The sequence below is a fragment of the Oryctolagus cuniculus genome, chromosome 19 (assembly GCF_964237555.1).
Source record: "Oryctolagus cuniculus chromosome 19, mOryCun1.1, whole genome shotgun sequence".
Taxonomy (NCBI): Eukaryota; Metazoa; Chordata; class Mammalia; order Lagomorpha; family Leporidae; genus Oryctolagus; species Oryctolagus cuniculus.
Window position 1 is genome coordinate 50,456,929 of NC_091450.1, and position 16,590 is coordinate 50,473,518.

The window sequence follows — 16,590 nt, forward strand, 5'->3', positions numbered from 1 at the left end:
GATGCAGCCATCTGGGGAATGAACCAGTGGATACAAGATTCTCTCTCTCACTCTCTTTCTCTCTCTTGCTCTCTCCCCAGCCCATAACGCTGCCTTCCAAATACTTTTTTTTTTTTTTTTTGGACAGGCAGAGTGGACAGTGAGAGAGAGAGAGAGAGAGAGAGAGAGACAGAGAGAAAGGTCTTCCTTTTTGCCGTTGGTTCACCCTCCAATGGCCGCTGCGGCCGGCGCGCTGCGGCCAGCGCATCGCGCTGATCCAAAGCCAGGAGCCAGGTGCTTCTCCTGGTCTCCCATGGGGTGCAGGGCCCAAGTACTTGGGCCATCCTCCACTGCACTCCCGGGCCACAGCAGAGAGCTGGCCTGGAAGAGGGGCAACTGGGACAGAATCCGGCGCCCCAACCGGGACTAGAACCCGGAGTGGAGGATTAGCCTGTTGAGTCGCGGCGCTGGCCTCAAATAAATATATATATATATATTTTTGACAGGCAGAGTGGACAGTGAGAGAGAGAGACAGAGAGAAAGGTCTTCCTTTGCTGTTGGTTCACCCTCCAATGGCCGCCACGGCCGGCGCGCTGCAGCCGGCGCACCGCGCTGATCCGATGGCAGGAGCCAGGAGCCAGGTGCTTTTCCTGGTCTCCCATGGGGTGCAGGGCCCAAGCACCTGGGCCATCCTCCACTGCACTCCCTGGCTACAGCAGAGAGCTGGCCTGGAAGAGGGGCAACCGGGACAGAATCCGGCGCCCCAACCGGGACTAGAACCTGGGGTGCCGGTGCCGCAAGGTGGAGGATTAGCCTAGTGAGCCGCAGTGCCGGCCGAAATAAATATATTTTTAAAAGGTGGACATTTGGCCCAGAGTTAAGATGTTGAGTAAGACACCCACATCCCACGCCTGGGCTCCTGCCCTGGCTCCACTCCCCATCCCAGCTTCCTGCGAATGTGCCCCTGGGAGGCAGCAGACGATGGCTCAGGGAGTTGGGTCCCTACATCCGGGCAACACGGCAGCGGTAGCAGCTGGGGTCTGGTGGTGCGGTCTCTTGGGGGCCGTAATGCGGGACAGGGAGGGCTGGGCAAATCTCGGTGCTGCTACTGCCGGTGAGGAGGGAGAGCGTCGTGGCTAAGACGCACCCCACCACCAGATGGCACAAGTGACGTGGCGGCAGGCAGCCCTGCCCAAGGACCCCCAGCACATCCAGGGGTCCTGCTTTGCTGAGCCGGATGCCTGCGTTCATCCTGCTGGAGTGGGCTTGTGCAAGCCGAGGCACAACTGAGCGATTACAAGTCACCTGTCACCACCGTGCCCGGTCTCGGAGACCGTGTGTAAGTTAATTCCCATTTTGCAGGTGACAAACAGAGGCACAGAGAGGCCGAGTGATTTGCCTAAGGTTGTGTGGCCTTGGTCACCGAGTGGCTCGGGTGCTGGCCCAGACAGTCAGCGGCCAGACCATCTGCTCTCAGTCTGTCCTCTGCACAGCAGGGTAGCAGGTGCACCCAGCGCCCCGAGCGTGCTGTACTGCTGCAGCCAGACTGGAAACTGCTCTGCACAGAGGAAAACCCCGGCGGTCTGTGCGCGGCTGTTTTCACCCACTCACCCCCTTGCTGGAAAGTTCTCCATAAAACACCCCCACCCCCACCCCGGTGCCCAACCCTGTGTTTCTCTCTAGATGCCTTCTCCCCTGGGGTATCCTTTTTGTTAATGTGTGTGTGTGTGTGTGTGTGTGTATTTAAAAGAGAGAGCAAGAGTGAGAGCGAGAGCAAGAGAGAAACTCTTCTATCCCCTGGGTCACTACCAGGCTGTGCACTAGCAGGAAACTGGAGCAGAAGTGAGGGTGGGGACTCACGCCAAGTCTCCCGGGGGGATGTTGGTAACTGCTGCCCCTGTGGCAACCTTCCAGAACCACTCTGGAATTCTCGCTGAGCCCCCCCCTTCCTCCTCCCTGATGGATGGGGCCCTCCCAGTCCCTGCGTGGGACCCCCAGGCCCTGGGGACCATGGGATTTAGCCTCTCCATGGAGGACCCCTCCATGCGGGCCTCCCTGTCTCCCCAGAGCCACGCGTCGGCTCCTTCCTCTGTATGTCCTGAAGCCCCTCTAACTCCATAGCCGATACAGAACTCATCAGTTCCCAGTCTGACCCCTTGACCCCTGGTGCCGTCTGTCCTCCCCACTCCCAGGCTGGGCACCACCACCCAGGCGCTTGCGCAAGCTGGAAGCTGTCGTCTTCAGCCCCTCCCTGTGCCCCGCTGCCCTGTGCTATCTGCTGTTACCAGGGCCTGGCCGGATGACCTAAGTGTACACCTGCATGGCTGCCACCTCGGTCCCGCAGGTTGTCACCTTATGCCTGAGCTCCTGCACCCGCTGTATCCCTTACCTCTGCTCCTCACTCACAGGTCACTTGAGGGACTTTTAAAAATCTTCACCAGCAGGTCCAGGCTGGACGGGTGGTCAAGACACCTGTGTCCCACAGCCTGGCTCCCAGCTCCAGCTTCCTGCTGATGCACACCCCGGGAGGCAGCAGGGATGGCTCAAGTCCTTGGGTCCCTGCCACCCACACGGGAGACCTGAATGGAGTTTCCTGGCTCCTGGCTAAAGCCTGGCCCAGTTTTAACTGTTGTGGGCACTTGGAGAGTGAACCATCAGCTGAGAACACGCTCTCTCTCCTTCTCTGTCACTCTTTCAAATTAAAAAACAGAGGCTGGCACTGTTGTGTAGTGGGTTAAGCCACCGCCTGCAGTGCTGGCATCCCATAAGGGTGCCAGTTCGAGACCTGGCTGCTCCACTTCTGATCTAGCTCTCTGCTGTGTCCTAGGAAAGCAGTAGAGGATGGCCCAAGTTCTTGGGCCCCTGCACCCATGTGGGAGACCTGGAAGAAGCTCCTGGCTCCTGGCTTCGGATTGGCACAGCTCCGGCCATTGCAGCCGTCTGGGGAGTGAACCAGCAGATGGAAGATCTCTCTCTCTCTCTCTGAGTAACTCTGACTTTCAAATAAATAAATCCATCTTTAATAAATAAATAAATATTTCTGGGGCTCAAAGTTAGTTTCTAACAGTGGTTCTTTTTTTGAAAGGCAGAGGGACAGACAGACGCACAGACAGATCTTCCATCTACTGGTTCACCCCCCAAATGCCCATAACGACCAGAGCTGGGATGAGGCTGATGCCAGGAGCCTGAAACTCAATCCTGGTTTCCCTGGTAGGTGGCTGGGACCCAAGTACATGAGCCATCGTCTGCTGCCTTCTAGGGTGTGCTTTAGCAGGAAGCTGGAGTGGAGAGCCGAGGGGCTGGAGTTGTGGTGTAATGGGTAACGCCTCTGCCTGTGCCGCCAGCATCCCACATGGATGTCAGTTCAGGTCCCAGATAACCCCCTTCTGACCCAGCCCCCTGCTAATGTGCCTGGAAAGGCAGTGGAAGATGGCCCCCCAGAACCCAGACACTCTGATATGGGGTGCGGGCATCCCCAGCAGTATCTTCAGGGCTGCACCACACATCAGTGACAATCAGTGGCTCTTAAACTGTGATGAGCATCAGAATCAAGTACAGGTTTGCTACAATGCAGATTTCTGGGCCGGTGCTGTGGCATAGCAGGTAAAGCTGCTGCCTGCAGTGCCGGTATTCCATATAGACACCGCTTTGAGTCCTGGCTGCTCCACTTCCGATCCAGCTCTCTGCTATGGCCTGGGAAAGCAGTAGAAGATGGCCCAAGTCCTTGGGCCCCTGCACCCACGTGGGAGACCCAGAAGAAGCTCCTGGCTCCTGGCTTTGGATCTGCCCAGCTCCAGCCATTGCAGACATTTGGGGAGTGAACCAGCAGATGGAAGAACCCTCTCTTTGTCTTTCTCTCTTTCTGTCACTCTGCTTTGCAAAGAAACAATCTTAAAAAAAGGGGGGGGGCTGGCGCCGCGGCTCACTTGGCTAATCCTCTGCTTGCGGCGCCGGCACCCTGGCGGTTCTAGTCCCGGTCGGGGCACCGGTTCTGTCCTGGTTGCTCCTTTTCCAGTCCAGCTCTCTGCTGTGGCCTGGGAGTGCAGTGCAGGATGGCCCAAGTGCTTGGGCCCTGCACCCGTATGGGAGACCAGGAGGAAGCACCTGGCTCCTGGCTTCAGATTGGCACAGCGCCGGCCATAGCAGCCTTTCTCTCTGTCTCTCTCTCTCACTGTCTAACTCTGTCTGTCCAAAAAAAAAAAAAAAAAAAAAAAAAAAAAAAGGAATGGCTGCTCTGCCTTGCTTTGCCCCACATTCTCGGGTGACAGCCAGACGGAGCTGTGCTCGTCCCACCTGTGTGACCCTGGTAAGGTGACTTACCTTCCTAGATCAGTCTCCGAAACTGGCCCAGGAATGGCAGAAGATGAAACGAATGCCGCGCTCCAGGACCACTACCACAAGTGAAACCCCTGGCGAAGGCATGGTACGGTGGCGCAGAGGGCTAAGCCTCCGCTGGCCACACCGGCATCCCACAGGAGAGGGCCACTTCCATCCAGCGCCCTCAGAAGGCAGTGGTGCCTCCCTGTGGGAGACCACGATGGAGCTCCTGGCTCCTGGCTGGCCCGGCCCAGCCCTGGCGGTTGCGGCCATCTGGGGAGTGAGCCGGCAAATGGGAGATCTCCCTCTCCCTTTCTCCCTCTTTCGCTGTTTTTCAAATAAAAACTAAATCCATAAGAAACGCCTGGTGAACAAAATTCCTTAAAGTAGTTTTGTCTCTAGATGGGGGTTCTTGGCGAAAAGGGCCTTTTTTCCTAATTAATTAATTTATTTTTGAAGATTTATTTATTTGAAAGACAGAATTGCAGAGAGAGGCAGAGAGAAAGAGACAGAGGTCTTCCATCTGCTGGTTCACTCTCCAGTTGGCCGCAACGACGGGAGCTGTGCCGATCCGACGACAGGAGCCAGGAGCTTCCTCTGGGTCTCCCACGTGGGTGCAGGGGCCCAAGGACTTGGGCCATCTTCTGTGGCTTTCCCAGGCCATCAGCAGGGAGCTGGATCGGAAGTGGAGCAGTCGGGACTCAAACTGATGCCCATACGGGATGCTGGCACCGCAGGCAGTGTGGCTGCATCCGCTACTCCACAACGCTGGCCCCCTGGGCCTCCATTAGTGAGGCAAAGTCTCCTCAGGATGCTGTGGACACCCCCTCCCCCCCGCCACCCACGGCTGAGTCAATGCCAGTTCCCCTGCAGAAGACAAAGGGAAGGAAGTGAGGCTGCTCCCTTTGCTTCCTCCCCAAGGTTGCGGGTGCGTCTGGCTGTCAGTTGGCCCTCGGGCAGCTTCTGACAGCTCGCAGCCTGGACTGTGGGGAGAGCCAGGCTCCTCCATGGGGATGGAAGCATTTGAGACTGGAGTCTCCAGCCTTGAACTTGCTCTGTGCTGCGCGGTGCTGAGAACCCCGTGGGGCACGCTCGTCCTGGGAATACTCCCTCCCCAGACACGCCCCTTCCAAGCTCCATCCACCAATCTTTCCCAAGGAGCCTGAGTTGTGTCCTGGCCATTAAAGCTGTCACTTGCGGTGCCGGCATCCCTTATGGGCAGCGGTTTGTGTCCAGGCTGCTCCACTTCCGATCCAGGTCCCTGCTATGGACTGGGAAAAGCAGTAGATGGCCCAAGCATGTGAGCTCCTGCGACCCACGTGCGAGACCCGGATGAAAGATCTGTCTCTCCCTCCCTCTCGGTAACTGACTTTCAAGTAAATCTTTTTTAAAACAGAGACTTGGGGCTGGCGCTGTGACTCAGTGGGTTAGAGCCCTGGTCTGCAGCGCTGGCACCCCATATGGGCTCCGGTTTGAGTCCCGGTCGCTCCACTTCTGATCCAGCTCCCTGCTATGGCCTGGGGAAGCAGTGGACGATGGCCCAGATGCTTAGGCCCCTGCCAGCCAACGTGGGAGACCCGGAAGAGGCTCCTGGGTTCGGCCTGGTCCAGTCCTGGCTGCTGTGGCCATTTGGGGAATAAACCAGCAGATGGAAGATCTTTTTTCTTAAGATTTATTTGAAAGGCAGAGTGACAGAGAAGGAGAAACACATCTGGCCCTGGAACAACCAGCCTGCAGGATGCAGCCAGAGCCCGCGACCCTTCCAGGCCTCCCGACCCTCTCCGCCATCATGCTCTCGGGGCCGGGCCGAGGTTGCCCCGCATCCAACGCCGGAACGACCCTTCCCCGGCTCCATCCCCAGCGAAAGCCCATCCGACGGTCCCCTCACGCGGGGGACGCCCTCCCTCCCTCCCGTCTCCTCACGCTGGAGACGCTTTCCCAGAGACAAGTAATGCCCACCACGCCTCTTAGAAGGACCCAGTGCGGCAATGGCTGCGATAAAGCCTTTAATGAGCTATTACGGGTAAGTTACTCTGGGGCCGGCGTCGGGCTTCAGCCAGGCCCCGCCCCTTGAGGTGCGCCCATAGCCAGACCCCGCCCCTCGAGGCGTCCCAACGGGCAGGCCCCGCCCCTTGAAGCGCTCACAGCCAGACCCCGCCCCTCGAGACGTTCAAACGTCCAGGCCGCGCCCCTCGAGACGTTCAAACGGCCCGGACCCGCCCCTCGAGACGTTCAAACGACCAGGCCGCGCCCCTCGAGACACTCAAACGGCCCGGACCCGCCCCTCTGGGCGGTTCTAACGGCCAGCCCCGCCCACGCGTGCGAGCGCGGCCCCGCGGAGACGTACGGGCTCCCGAGCGGTGCGCGGCTGAGCTGGCGGTGGCGTGTCCGACATGGAGCTGCCACAGATGCCGGAGTTAATGGGCTTGTCCCTGTTGGTTGGACTGCTGGCCCTGATGGCGACGGCGGCGGTGGCGCGGGGGTGGCTGCGCGCGGAAGAGGAGAGGTGCGGCCCGCCTGCGCGTAAGTGAGGCCAGGGCGTCGCTCGCAGGGACGAGGTGCCGCCTGGCCGGGCCGGTCCCTCGCCCCTGGGCAGCCCTGGTTAGAACCTGGGTCCCGCGCCGTGGCCTTTCCGGGGCTCTGCGGCTGTGCCTGGGGTGCGCGACTTTAGAGCGAGGGAGGGCAGAGCGACTTAGCTCGGTGCACCCCTTGCTCCATGGTGGGCTTCGGGGGGGAGGGGTCCCTTAGCGTGTCCGACGTGAGCGAGAGGGGAGGTGTGCAGGACCCCTTCGCAGAGATGGGGAGGCCGCGTGGGCCCCGGGGAGGATGGCTGCCCCCAGGGGCAAGACGAGGCACCCCCACGCAGCGTGTGGGGGTCAGGAGAGGGGGAGGACAGGCAGACAGAGGCTCGATCCAGCTAGTAGGGTAGGAGCCCAAGCCGCGCGTGTTCCAGGTGCTAGCCTTGTGCCTAGCCTGGTCCTCCATGAGGCAGGGGATGCAAAAGTTGACTGGCACCGTTCCTGGCGAGGGGCTGGGAGCTCCCACACGGGTTGGACTTCCCGCCATCCCTGGGTTCTTTCTGGGATGCCCCGGAGCCTCTAGCCCTGTGTGTGTTGCCTCGTCCAATACTTTCAACCTGTTGAAGGAATCCAAGGCCCCAGAGGGATTTAAGAATGTTCCCAAGGCCAAGGCTGCTAGGGAAGACGCACTTTATTCTGGCCAAGGATCCGCACTCTCCCGGCTGTGCTGTGTTACCTGCCCAACTGCTATCACACAGAGGCTGTTTTTCTTTAAGATTTATTTATTTATTTGAAAGAGTTACAGAGAGGCAGAGAGAGAGAGAGGTCTTCCACTGCTGGTTCACGCCCCAAATGGCCACAACGGCAGGAGCTGCGCCGATCTGAAGCCGGGAGTCAGGAGCTTCTTCCTGGTCTCCCACACAGGTGCAGGGTCCCAAGGACTTGGGTCATCTTCTACTGCTTTCCCAGGCCACGGCAGAGAGCTGGATTGGAAAGTGGAGCAGCTGGGACTTGAACAAGCACCCATATGGGATGTCAGCGCTGCGGGTGGCGGCTTTACCCGCTATGCCACAGCATCGGCCCTGAATGAGGCTGGCGTTTCTAATTTGCATTGCGGTGCTCCATAGACTGGCCGCCTCCTCAGTGGCACAGTCACAATCCACACCCAGAGGTCAGCATTGTGGTGCAGTGGGTTAAGCTGCCACCTGCATCCCACATGAGCGTTGGTTTGAGTCCCAGCTGCTCCACTTCCCATCCAGCTCCCCGCTAATGCTGCTGGGAAGACAGCCCAAGTGCTTGGGCCCTGCTACCCACGTGGGAGACCGGAAGTTCCAGGCCCCTGTCTTCCACTGTGTGCCCAGCCTTGGGCCCAGTGGAGGGAAGATCTCTTTCTGCCTGTTTCTCCTCTTTCTTCCCTTCAAATAAATAAGTCTTTAAAAAAAAAAAAAAAGAATCCAAACCCAGGTCAGATTGCAAAGCCTGCGTCTGTGTCCACATCACGCTGTTGGGAAGAATAAAGGCCAGATCCGGTTTATCTCTTGCTGCCGCACTCAGCGCCTGGCCAATCATAGGTGGTCAGTGAACGCTTAGGAGGGAGAGAATGGGGGAATGATGTGGCCCCCACCTCACAGGCCAGAAAGCAAACGGACTCGCACCTGAGAAGTCCTCAGGCTCCAAGAAGCAGAAGCAGCAGCAACGGATTCGCAAGGAGAAGCCTCAGCAGCACACCTTCAGCCACCGCCTCCTGGCCGCAGCGCTGAAGGTACGTGGGCACGCACGCACGCACAGCCCCCGTGCACAGACGCTGACCCTGAGACGCCCGTGCAGGTCTCTGCCTCTGTGCAGACTCAGTGGGCATGGCCCGTCCTGTCCTGTCTGGTCCCTAGTTTGCCGGCTACCCCAGGCATTGAGGCCCTAGGGTTCCGGCTGGCTCCAGGTTTGGCCTCTCCAGGTGCCCGTGGGGTTCCCACTCAATGCTTCCCTGCAACCCTTCCCCCAGAGCCACAGCGGGAACATATCCTGCATGGACTTTAGCAGCAATGGCAAGTACCTGGCCACCTGCGCAGATGACCGCACGGTCCGCCTCTGGAGCACCAAGGACTTCCTGCAGCGGGAGCACCGGAGCATGAGGGCCAACGTGGAGCTGGACCATGCCACCCTGGTGCGCTTCAGCCCCGACTGCAGGTGGGGCAGCCCGCAGCTGCGGCCGGTCCCGGGGGCCTGCCCGCGTCCCGTGTAGGGTAGCGAGGCGAGCTCCGGGGTCTCCCTTGGGGTGGCGTTGAGGGCACCCAGCTAGCTTGAGCACTGCCCGGGGCTCCTGGCAGCGCTGTGGTGCTACACAGCAAGGGAGCAGAGAGGGGAGGTGCCGAAGCCATGAGGACTTTGTCTTTGGAGGGGTTAATCTGTGAGGCTGGGTGGTGGGGCATGAGGGTAAATCCTGGTTTTCTCCAGAACCCATCCCCAGACCTGAGCACACAGGTGTGCATGTCCAGGTGGGGCAGTGACCCGTGTGCTCCGTCTCTAGGGCCTTTATCGTCTGGCTGGCTGGTGGAGACACCCTCCGTGTCTTCAAGATGAGCAAGCGAGAGGACGGGGGCTACACCTTCACAGCCACCCCAGAGGACTTTCCTAAAAGGCACAAGGCCCCTGTCATCAGCATCGGCATCGCCAGCACAGGTAAGAGGCACGCAGCGTGGAGCCTGCCCCGGGCGCAAGGTCATGGACCCGCTTGTATGTGTTGGGAAAGACAGTGCGTGGGCTCTTGGTGCGTGACACAGGGGCTCTGTGCTCCCCTGGAGTCCTCTGAGCCACCGTAGGGTCCTTCCCTGTGCCGACCTGTGGCTGGGCAGGGGGGCAGCAGCCGCCTCTGTGCCTCCTGGGAGGACGTCCGTGGGTGAGGTCGTTGCCCTCAGCTCCCGTCCCGCCTCACTCCCTCAGGGAAGTTCATCATGACGGCCTCCAGTGACACGACTGTTCTCATCTGGAATCTGAAAGGCCAGGTGCTGGCCACCATCAACACCAACCAGATGAACAACACCTACGCTGCCATATCCCCTTGTAGCAGGTGAGGAAGGAGGGGTGTGGTGTGAGGAGGGGAGAGGAGAGGCTGGGCGGGCCTAGACCGAGCCAAAGCCCAGCCTGCAGCAGCAAGTCCCACCCCTCCCACTGCAGTAAAGAAGGGAGGGGACCTCACGGGAGCTGCCCCAAGTCCAGAGTCATTTTATAACAGTTGGGGGTGCTGTGTTTCTTAGAGCAAGGCTGTGAGATAAACTGAGGTCCCGTATAGAAAAGCACTTTATTACTATTTTTTTAAATGATGTATTTTTTCAAAAGGCAGAGTTACTGAGAAAGAGCGCTTCCGTCCATTTGGTTCACTCCCTAAACATCCACAGTGCCCAGGGCTGGGTCAGGTTGAAGCCAGGAGCCTGGAACTCCAATCAGGTTTTCCACGTGGGTTCAGGGGCCCAGGGACCTGGGCTGTCTTCGGCTGCTTTCCCAAGCACATAATGGAGCTGGATTGGAAGTGGAGCAACCAGGACTTGAACCCGTACCCGATTGGGTTGCCAATGTTGTAGGCAGTGGCTTACCCCACTGTGCCACAGGGCTGGGTCCAGAAAAGCACCTGTTAAAGGGTACAGTGTTACTTAGATAAGAGTTTGTTAGCTTTCTTAGGGAGGGGACTTAGGGGCTCCAGGAAGAAGATACCCTTGCATTTGAAAGGCATCTGGTCTGTCTGGCAGGTTTGTGGGCTCGTGTGGCTTCACTCCAGATGTGAAGGTTTGGGAGGTCTGCTTTGGAAAGAAGGGGGACTTCCAGGAGGTCGTGCGAGCCTTCGAGCTGAAGGGCCACTCCGCGGCTGTCCACGCTTTCGCCTTCTCCAACGACTCCCGGAGGTGAGTGATGGCGCCAGTCGGCCGCTCCTGGCTCTTTTATTTATTTATTAATTTATTATTTGAAAGGCGGAGTTAACAGAGACAGATCGCTCTTCCATCTACTGGGTGACTAACCAAAAGCCCACAACAGCCATGACTGGACCAGGCTGCCAGGAGCCAAGAACTCCACCTGAGTCTCCCACGTGGGTGCAGGGGTCATGCACTTGCACCATCTTCCACTGCTTTCCCAGGTGCATTAGGGAGCTGGATTGGAAGTGGAGCAGCCGTGACTCGTACCGGTACCCATTTGGTATGCCAGCGTTTCAGGCACCAGCTTAATCCACTGTGCCACAGCACCAGCTCAATTTTATTTTTAAAAGATGTATTTATTTAGGGGCTGGTGCTGTGGTGTAGTGGGCTAAGCCTCCACCTGCAGCACTGATATCCCATATGGCAACAGTTCTAGTCCCGGCTGCTCCACTTCCGATCCAGCTCTCTGCTGTGCCCTGGGAAAGCAGTGGAAGATGGGCCAAGTCCTTGGGCCCCTGCACCCGCTTGCGAGGCCCCGAAGAAGCTCCTGGCTTCTAGCTTTGGATTGGTCCACCTACAGCTATTGTGGCCATCTGGGGAGTGCACCAGCAGATAGAAAACCTTTATCTGTGTCTCTCCCTTTCTCTCTCTCTCTCTCGACTAACTCTCCCTCTCAAATAAATATATTTTTTTAAAAAGATGTATTTATTTATTTGAAATGCAGAGTTAACAGAGAAATCTTCCTTCTGCTGGTTCACTCCTCAGATGGCTGCAATAGCTGAGGCTTGGCCAGGCTGAAGTGAGGAGCCCGGGTCTCTCTCTGGGTCTCCCCTGTGGGTGGCATTTCATAGCAGGGAGCTCGATCTGAAGTGGAGCAGCTGGGATTTGAACGGGCACTGGCATGGGCTGCCAGCTTTGCAGGCAGTAGCTTAACCCACTGCGCCACAGAGCTGCCTCCCCCTGCACCAGCCCTCCTTGACGGCTGGGTCCTCCTGGCTGTCCCTCCTGCAGCTCTGCATGGGTGGGACGCTGGCTCTCAGCAGGAAGTAGGCTTGACTTGCTAGCTGGAGGCCCCCAGGCTGTCCCGGAGCTCCCCCATGCCAGGCTGTGTCGCGGTTTGAGCTGTGATTTTCTGTGCTGCAGGATGGCGTCAGTCTCCAAGGACGGCACGTGGAAACTGTGGGACACGGACGTGGAATACAAAAAGCAGCAAGACCCCTACTTGCTGCGGACAGGCCGCTTTGAAGAGGCAGGCACCATGCCGTGCCGCCTGGCGCTCTCCCCTGACGCCCAGGTCTTGGCCCTGGCCAGCGGCACGAGCATCCATGTCTACAACACCCGGCGCGGTGAGAAGGAGGAGTGCTTTCAGCAGGTGCACGGCGAGTGCATCAGCGACTTGGCCTTTGACATCACAGGGCGCTTTCTGGCCTCGTGCGGGGACCGGGCCGTGCGACTCTTCCACAACACCGCCGGCCACCGGGCAGTGGTGGAGGAGACACAGGGCTTCCTGAAGCGGGCCTCCAACGAGAGCACCCGCCAGAGGCTGCAGCAGCAGCTGACTCAGGCCCAGGAGGCCCTGAGGAGCCTGGGGGCCCTGAAGAAGTGACTGGGCCAGCGCAGAGGGAGGGGTGGGCCCTGCTCCCCCGCCGCCGCCGCTTTGCTTCCCAGGTACTCCCCGGGGGACAGCTTCTGAAAGGAGGCGCCTGATTGTCTTATTGTCAGCCCCTGTCTTCTTTTTCTTATTGAAGTTGTTCTTGCCTACTTAGTTCTCTCTCTCTCTGCCTTCTTGTTGATGGATGACCACAGCCCTTCTGTTTCTCCCCGGGCCCAAAAGGCTTAATGTCTCTTTCCCCTGGAACGGAGGAGAGTGGCAGAGAGAGGAGGGAATGTGGTCTTTGACCTTGGGGCAATACACCCTGCCACCCAGCGCTCTCTGTGGACGTGGGGTACAAACCCCAGGGGACACAGGAGTCCTGAGCAGCGCTTCTGTGCGCCCGGAAGTTGGGAGTGCACTGTGGGTCAGAGCAGGCCAGGCGCCTAAGGCCATCACAGAGCAATGGAGGGACTTCCTTCTGGGGTTCAGTTTTCTCATTTGTAAAATGCCGAATACGCCTCTCTGCCCGGCTGGTGACCATGAGAGAGGCATCAAGTCTCAGAATTCAGAGAAAACTGGAAAAGGTAGTGATGTTGTTCAGTGTCGTGAACTACGGAGGGTCGGCGTGGCTTGCAGCCACGTTTAGAAGGAAGGAAACGCGTACGTTGGAAAGGCAAAGTTTTCTGGGAGACCGGATCCTGCAGTTTGTGTTTGGTTCTGCTTGAAGCTGCGTGGGAGAGTCTCGTGTTCCCTTAAGGGGGGGCTCCTCTGTGCCGGGGCGGGGCGGGGGCTGCGTCCTGGCTGATGGGCCGTCTTCTCAGTCCATCAAACGGTTCCTGTGGAGGGGACTGCGAGGCGTCGGTGTGTCAGTCTCCGCAGGCTGCAGAGTCCAAGATGAAGGCACTAGGGGACCCCGGTGTCTGGGGAGGGGCAGGCTGCCAGGTGCATGTCGGTCACCATGCGGGGCCCTCGCGAGAATCTGGGATACGTGAGCGCCTACCGTGCGGCCGGCACAGCTCTAGGGACAGGAGAGAAACAGGAATAAGACGTGCCCTCTGCCCTTGAGGCTGGCTGCAGGTCTAGGGAGTGCTTTTTTTGATTTTTGTATTTTTTTTGGTCAATTGACTGACAGCACAGCAGATGTTGTAAAATGCCAGGCAATAGAGGGGACTGAGTTTCTAGTTGAAGTTGAAGGCATGGATTTGATTGGACGTTGAGTCCTTAGGCGTTCGACTTTCTGGATTTGAGGACTGCTTGTGTGTAAGCAATCTTGGAACTGAGGGATCTCGGGAGACCTGGCCTCCGGGCAATGTGCGTTCATCCGGAGACATCTTGCCCCTGCGTGTGCCGTGCGCAGCGCCGCGAGGGCGTGCTCGCCACACAGGCTGCCTGTGTCACTGCCTCCCTCCCGCCATTCCTGCCAGGACTGCCACTCCTCATCAGAAAGTCCCTCTGGTTGCGCCGCAGCTGACAGATGCCGAGGCGGCCGCCTCCCTCCGTCTCTTCTGCTACCATCCTGGTCCCAGCCACTGTCGCCCAGCGGCCCCCCTGCCTCCTCTGCTGAGCCGCACTTTGCTAAGCAGTTGGGTGATCTTTGGGGAAAAACATGCAAGGCAGGTCACGGGAGTCCGCGGTTGCAGCCCTTGAAAAGCCTGCCACCACGCTGGGAATAAAGTCCAAAACTCTTAGGCTGGCTGGCTTGCTGGGTCCCCGTGGAATCTGGCTTCTTCCTCCTTTTTCCTGCTTCTCTTTTTGCTTTCTGTTGTTTCCTGACACACTCTGCCGCTCGCCCCAGCCTTGCTCTGGGCTTGCCTCCAGCCGCGGTTGTTCGTTTGCACCTGGCGCACGACCCAGCTCTCCTGACCACCCCATCTGAAGTAGCCCTTTTCACCAATTACGTCGCGGCCTTTGCACTCCCTGTCCGCCGTATCTGCAGCGTTCGCTCTCTGAAATGCTCTTGTTTGGATACGTGTCTGCGGCGCCAGTGCTTGCTTCCGTCAAGGAGGTAGCATAAACGCGTGGTAGGCCCCCTGCCGCCTGCCCATAAGACAGTTAGAAATGGTGGGGACTGCGGTGAGCCAGAGCGCGGGCGTCCTCGGCGGGGGGAGGGGCCGGGGATCTAACAGACGTCACTTGTTTCTGAGAAGCTAGAAGTTGGCAACTTATTTGAAAAAAAAAAAAGAACTCCAGTGTGGGCCGGGTCTCATCCTTCAGACCAGCCCCTGGGTTGTTGAGGCACCCCCCCTGGGACGTGCGTGTGTGACCCCCCCCCCCCCCACCAGGGCAGGATCCCAGCTCCTTGGTTCCGTGTCCCAAGCGCGGTGGTACCTGGGACAGCGTAAGCACTCAATCAATGTTGAACTCGAGCCAGGGCCACAGGACGGAGACTGGTTTCCTCTCCGTGTGTCTTCATACTGCCAGTCTCTGCTTTAGGCTCCTGGTAACACACATCTGACCGACTAAGGTATCTGTGCACACGGGGCCTGTGAATAGCGTACTGTTGTCCAAAGCGTGAGGCTAAAGCCCCATGGCCCCCCTGTTCTTAGAAGCAGCTCTGGGGTCACTCTCCCGTCTCACAGCCCGGAGAGGGAGCGACTGTGGGATGTTGTCGCTGAAGGCAGGAGTCTTCAGTCCTGCCGTCGGCTGGTGGGAGACCTGGCGCAGGCGGGTCACGCCGGCTCTGAGTTTGTTTCCTTGTTTGTAAAATGGGAATAAATTCTGTTCTTCCTACCTCACCTCGCCTCGTGAGTTTCTGATGCGATGCATGGAGACAGCAGGGAAAGGTGACTGCAGACCTCCGGGACGGAAAGCTGCCCTTGGGCCCGTGGTGGGGGGGGGGAGTGGGCGCAGCAGCTGCTGGGGCTTTCTGTGGTTTACGTTTTGTTTTGTTTTTTGCTTCTTGATAAAAATACTTGAGAGTGTGGTGGCAGCATTGGTATTTTTATAATGCTATTTCAACTCCAGTGAGTTTGAAAATTTTCAGTAGAAGTTGGGGATTTATTTATTTTGGACACTCAGAGAAACAGCTCCCAACTGCTGGTTTACTTCCCCCAAATGCCTGTGATGGAGCTCGGAGCCAGGAACCCCATCCAGGTCTCCAGTATGGGGGGCGGGAACCCGGTTACTTGAGCTGTCGCTGCTGCCTCCCAGGGTCTGCATGGACAGGAAGCTAGGAACTGAACCCAGGCACGCTGATGGGGGACGTGGGCATCTTAACACCTACTGATTACATAATCTAGATCAGGCACCTACTGTTTACATAATCTAGATCAGGCATCAAAAATTGAAAACAGGCTGGCACTGTAGCTCAGTGGGTTATCCCATATGGGCACCAGTTCAAGTCCCAGCTGCTCCACTTCCGATCCAGCTCTCTGCTATGGCCTCGGAAACCAGCAGAATATGGCCCAAGTCCCTACAGGCCCAAGTTCAGGCAGTGCGTATGTGTGTGGCATGGAAACCACTAGGAAGACCCTGTCCTGCCTGCCTAAGACTCAGTCTCCTGGGGCCAGCGCTGTGGCTGCGGGTTAAGCTGCCACCAGCAATGGCGGCATCCCAAAATGACATGGGTGCCAGTTTGAGTCCTGGCTGATGCACTTCTGATCCAGCTCCCTGCTAATGCAGCTGGGAAAACAGTGGAAGATGGCCCAGGTCCTTGGGCCCCTGCACCCGCGTGGGAGATCCAGGTGCTCCTGGCTACTTGGCTTTGGCCTGACCCAGCTCTAACCATTGTGGACATTTGGGGAGTGAACCATTGGATGGAAGTTCTCTCTCTCTGCCTGTGCCTCTCCTCTTTAACTCAAATCTTTAAAGACAGAGCTCTGGCATGGGAGTTGTGTGCTTGGAACCCCTGCATTCCCTGTCAAGAGTGCCTGGTTCTAGCCGTGGGTGGCTACTCTGTACTTTAGATTCAGCAGGGGGTGGCTCAAGTACTTGGCCCCCTGCCACCCACATGGGACACATGGATTGGGTTTGAGGTTCCTGGCTTTGGTGTGGCCTTGCCCTGGCCAGGTGTGAGTTTTTAGAAGGGTATCAACAGAATGCCCCCTGCATAGCCTGTAGGGAGTAGCTGGTGGGTTCCCATCAGCACTTTGGTCACTTACAGAGAGAGTGAGCTCCAGCGTGAGATGAGCTGAGGAACGCAGGGCCACATGGACAAATGCGAGGAACTGGGCATCTTCGGAGTTGGGGCAGGGGTGGCCCAAGAAAGGTGGCTGATGAGCACGGTGGACACCAGGGCAAGTGCATTTGGGAGGGGCAGTAAGTTAACAGGCAACAAACC

General features: G+C 58.2%; 1 protein-coding gene across 1 annotated transcript; it reads left to right on the top strand.

Moving 5' to 3' along the window:
- The first annotated feature begins 6,579 nt into the window (after positions 1 to 6,579).
- TBL2 (transducin beta like 2) lies at positions 6,580 to 15,046 on the top strand. The gene is made up of 7 exons (XM_002721965.5): positions 6,580 to 6,819; positions 8,447 to 8,577; positions 8,815 to 8,999; positions 9,340 to 9,491; positions 9,753 to 9,879; positions 10,556 to 10,708; positions 11,861 to 15,046. Exons 1-7 carry the CDS (start codon positions 6,690 to 6,692, stop codon positions 12,321 to 12,323), a joined length of 1,341 nt encoding a protein of 446 aa, XP_002722011.2. The 5' UTR covers positions 6,580 to 6,689; the 3' UTR covers positions 12,324 to 15,046.
- The last annotated feature ends 1,544 nt before the right edge of the window (positions 15,047 to 16,590 follow it).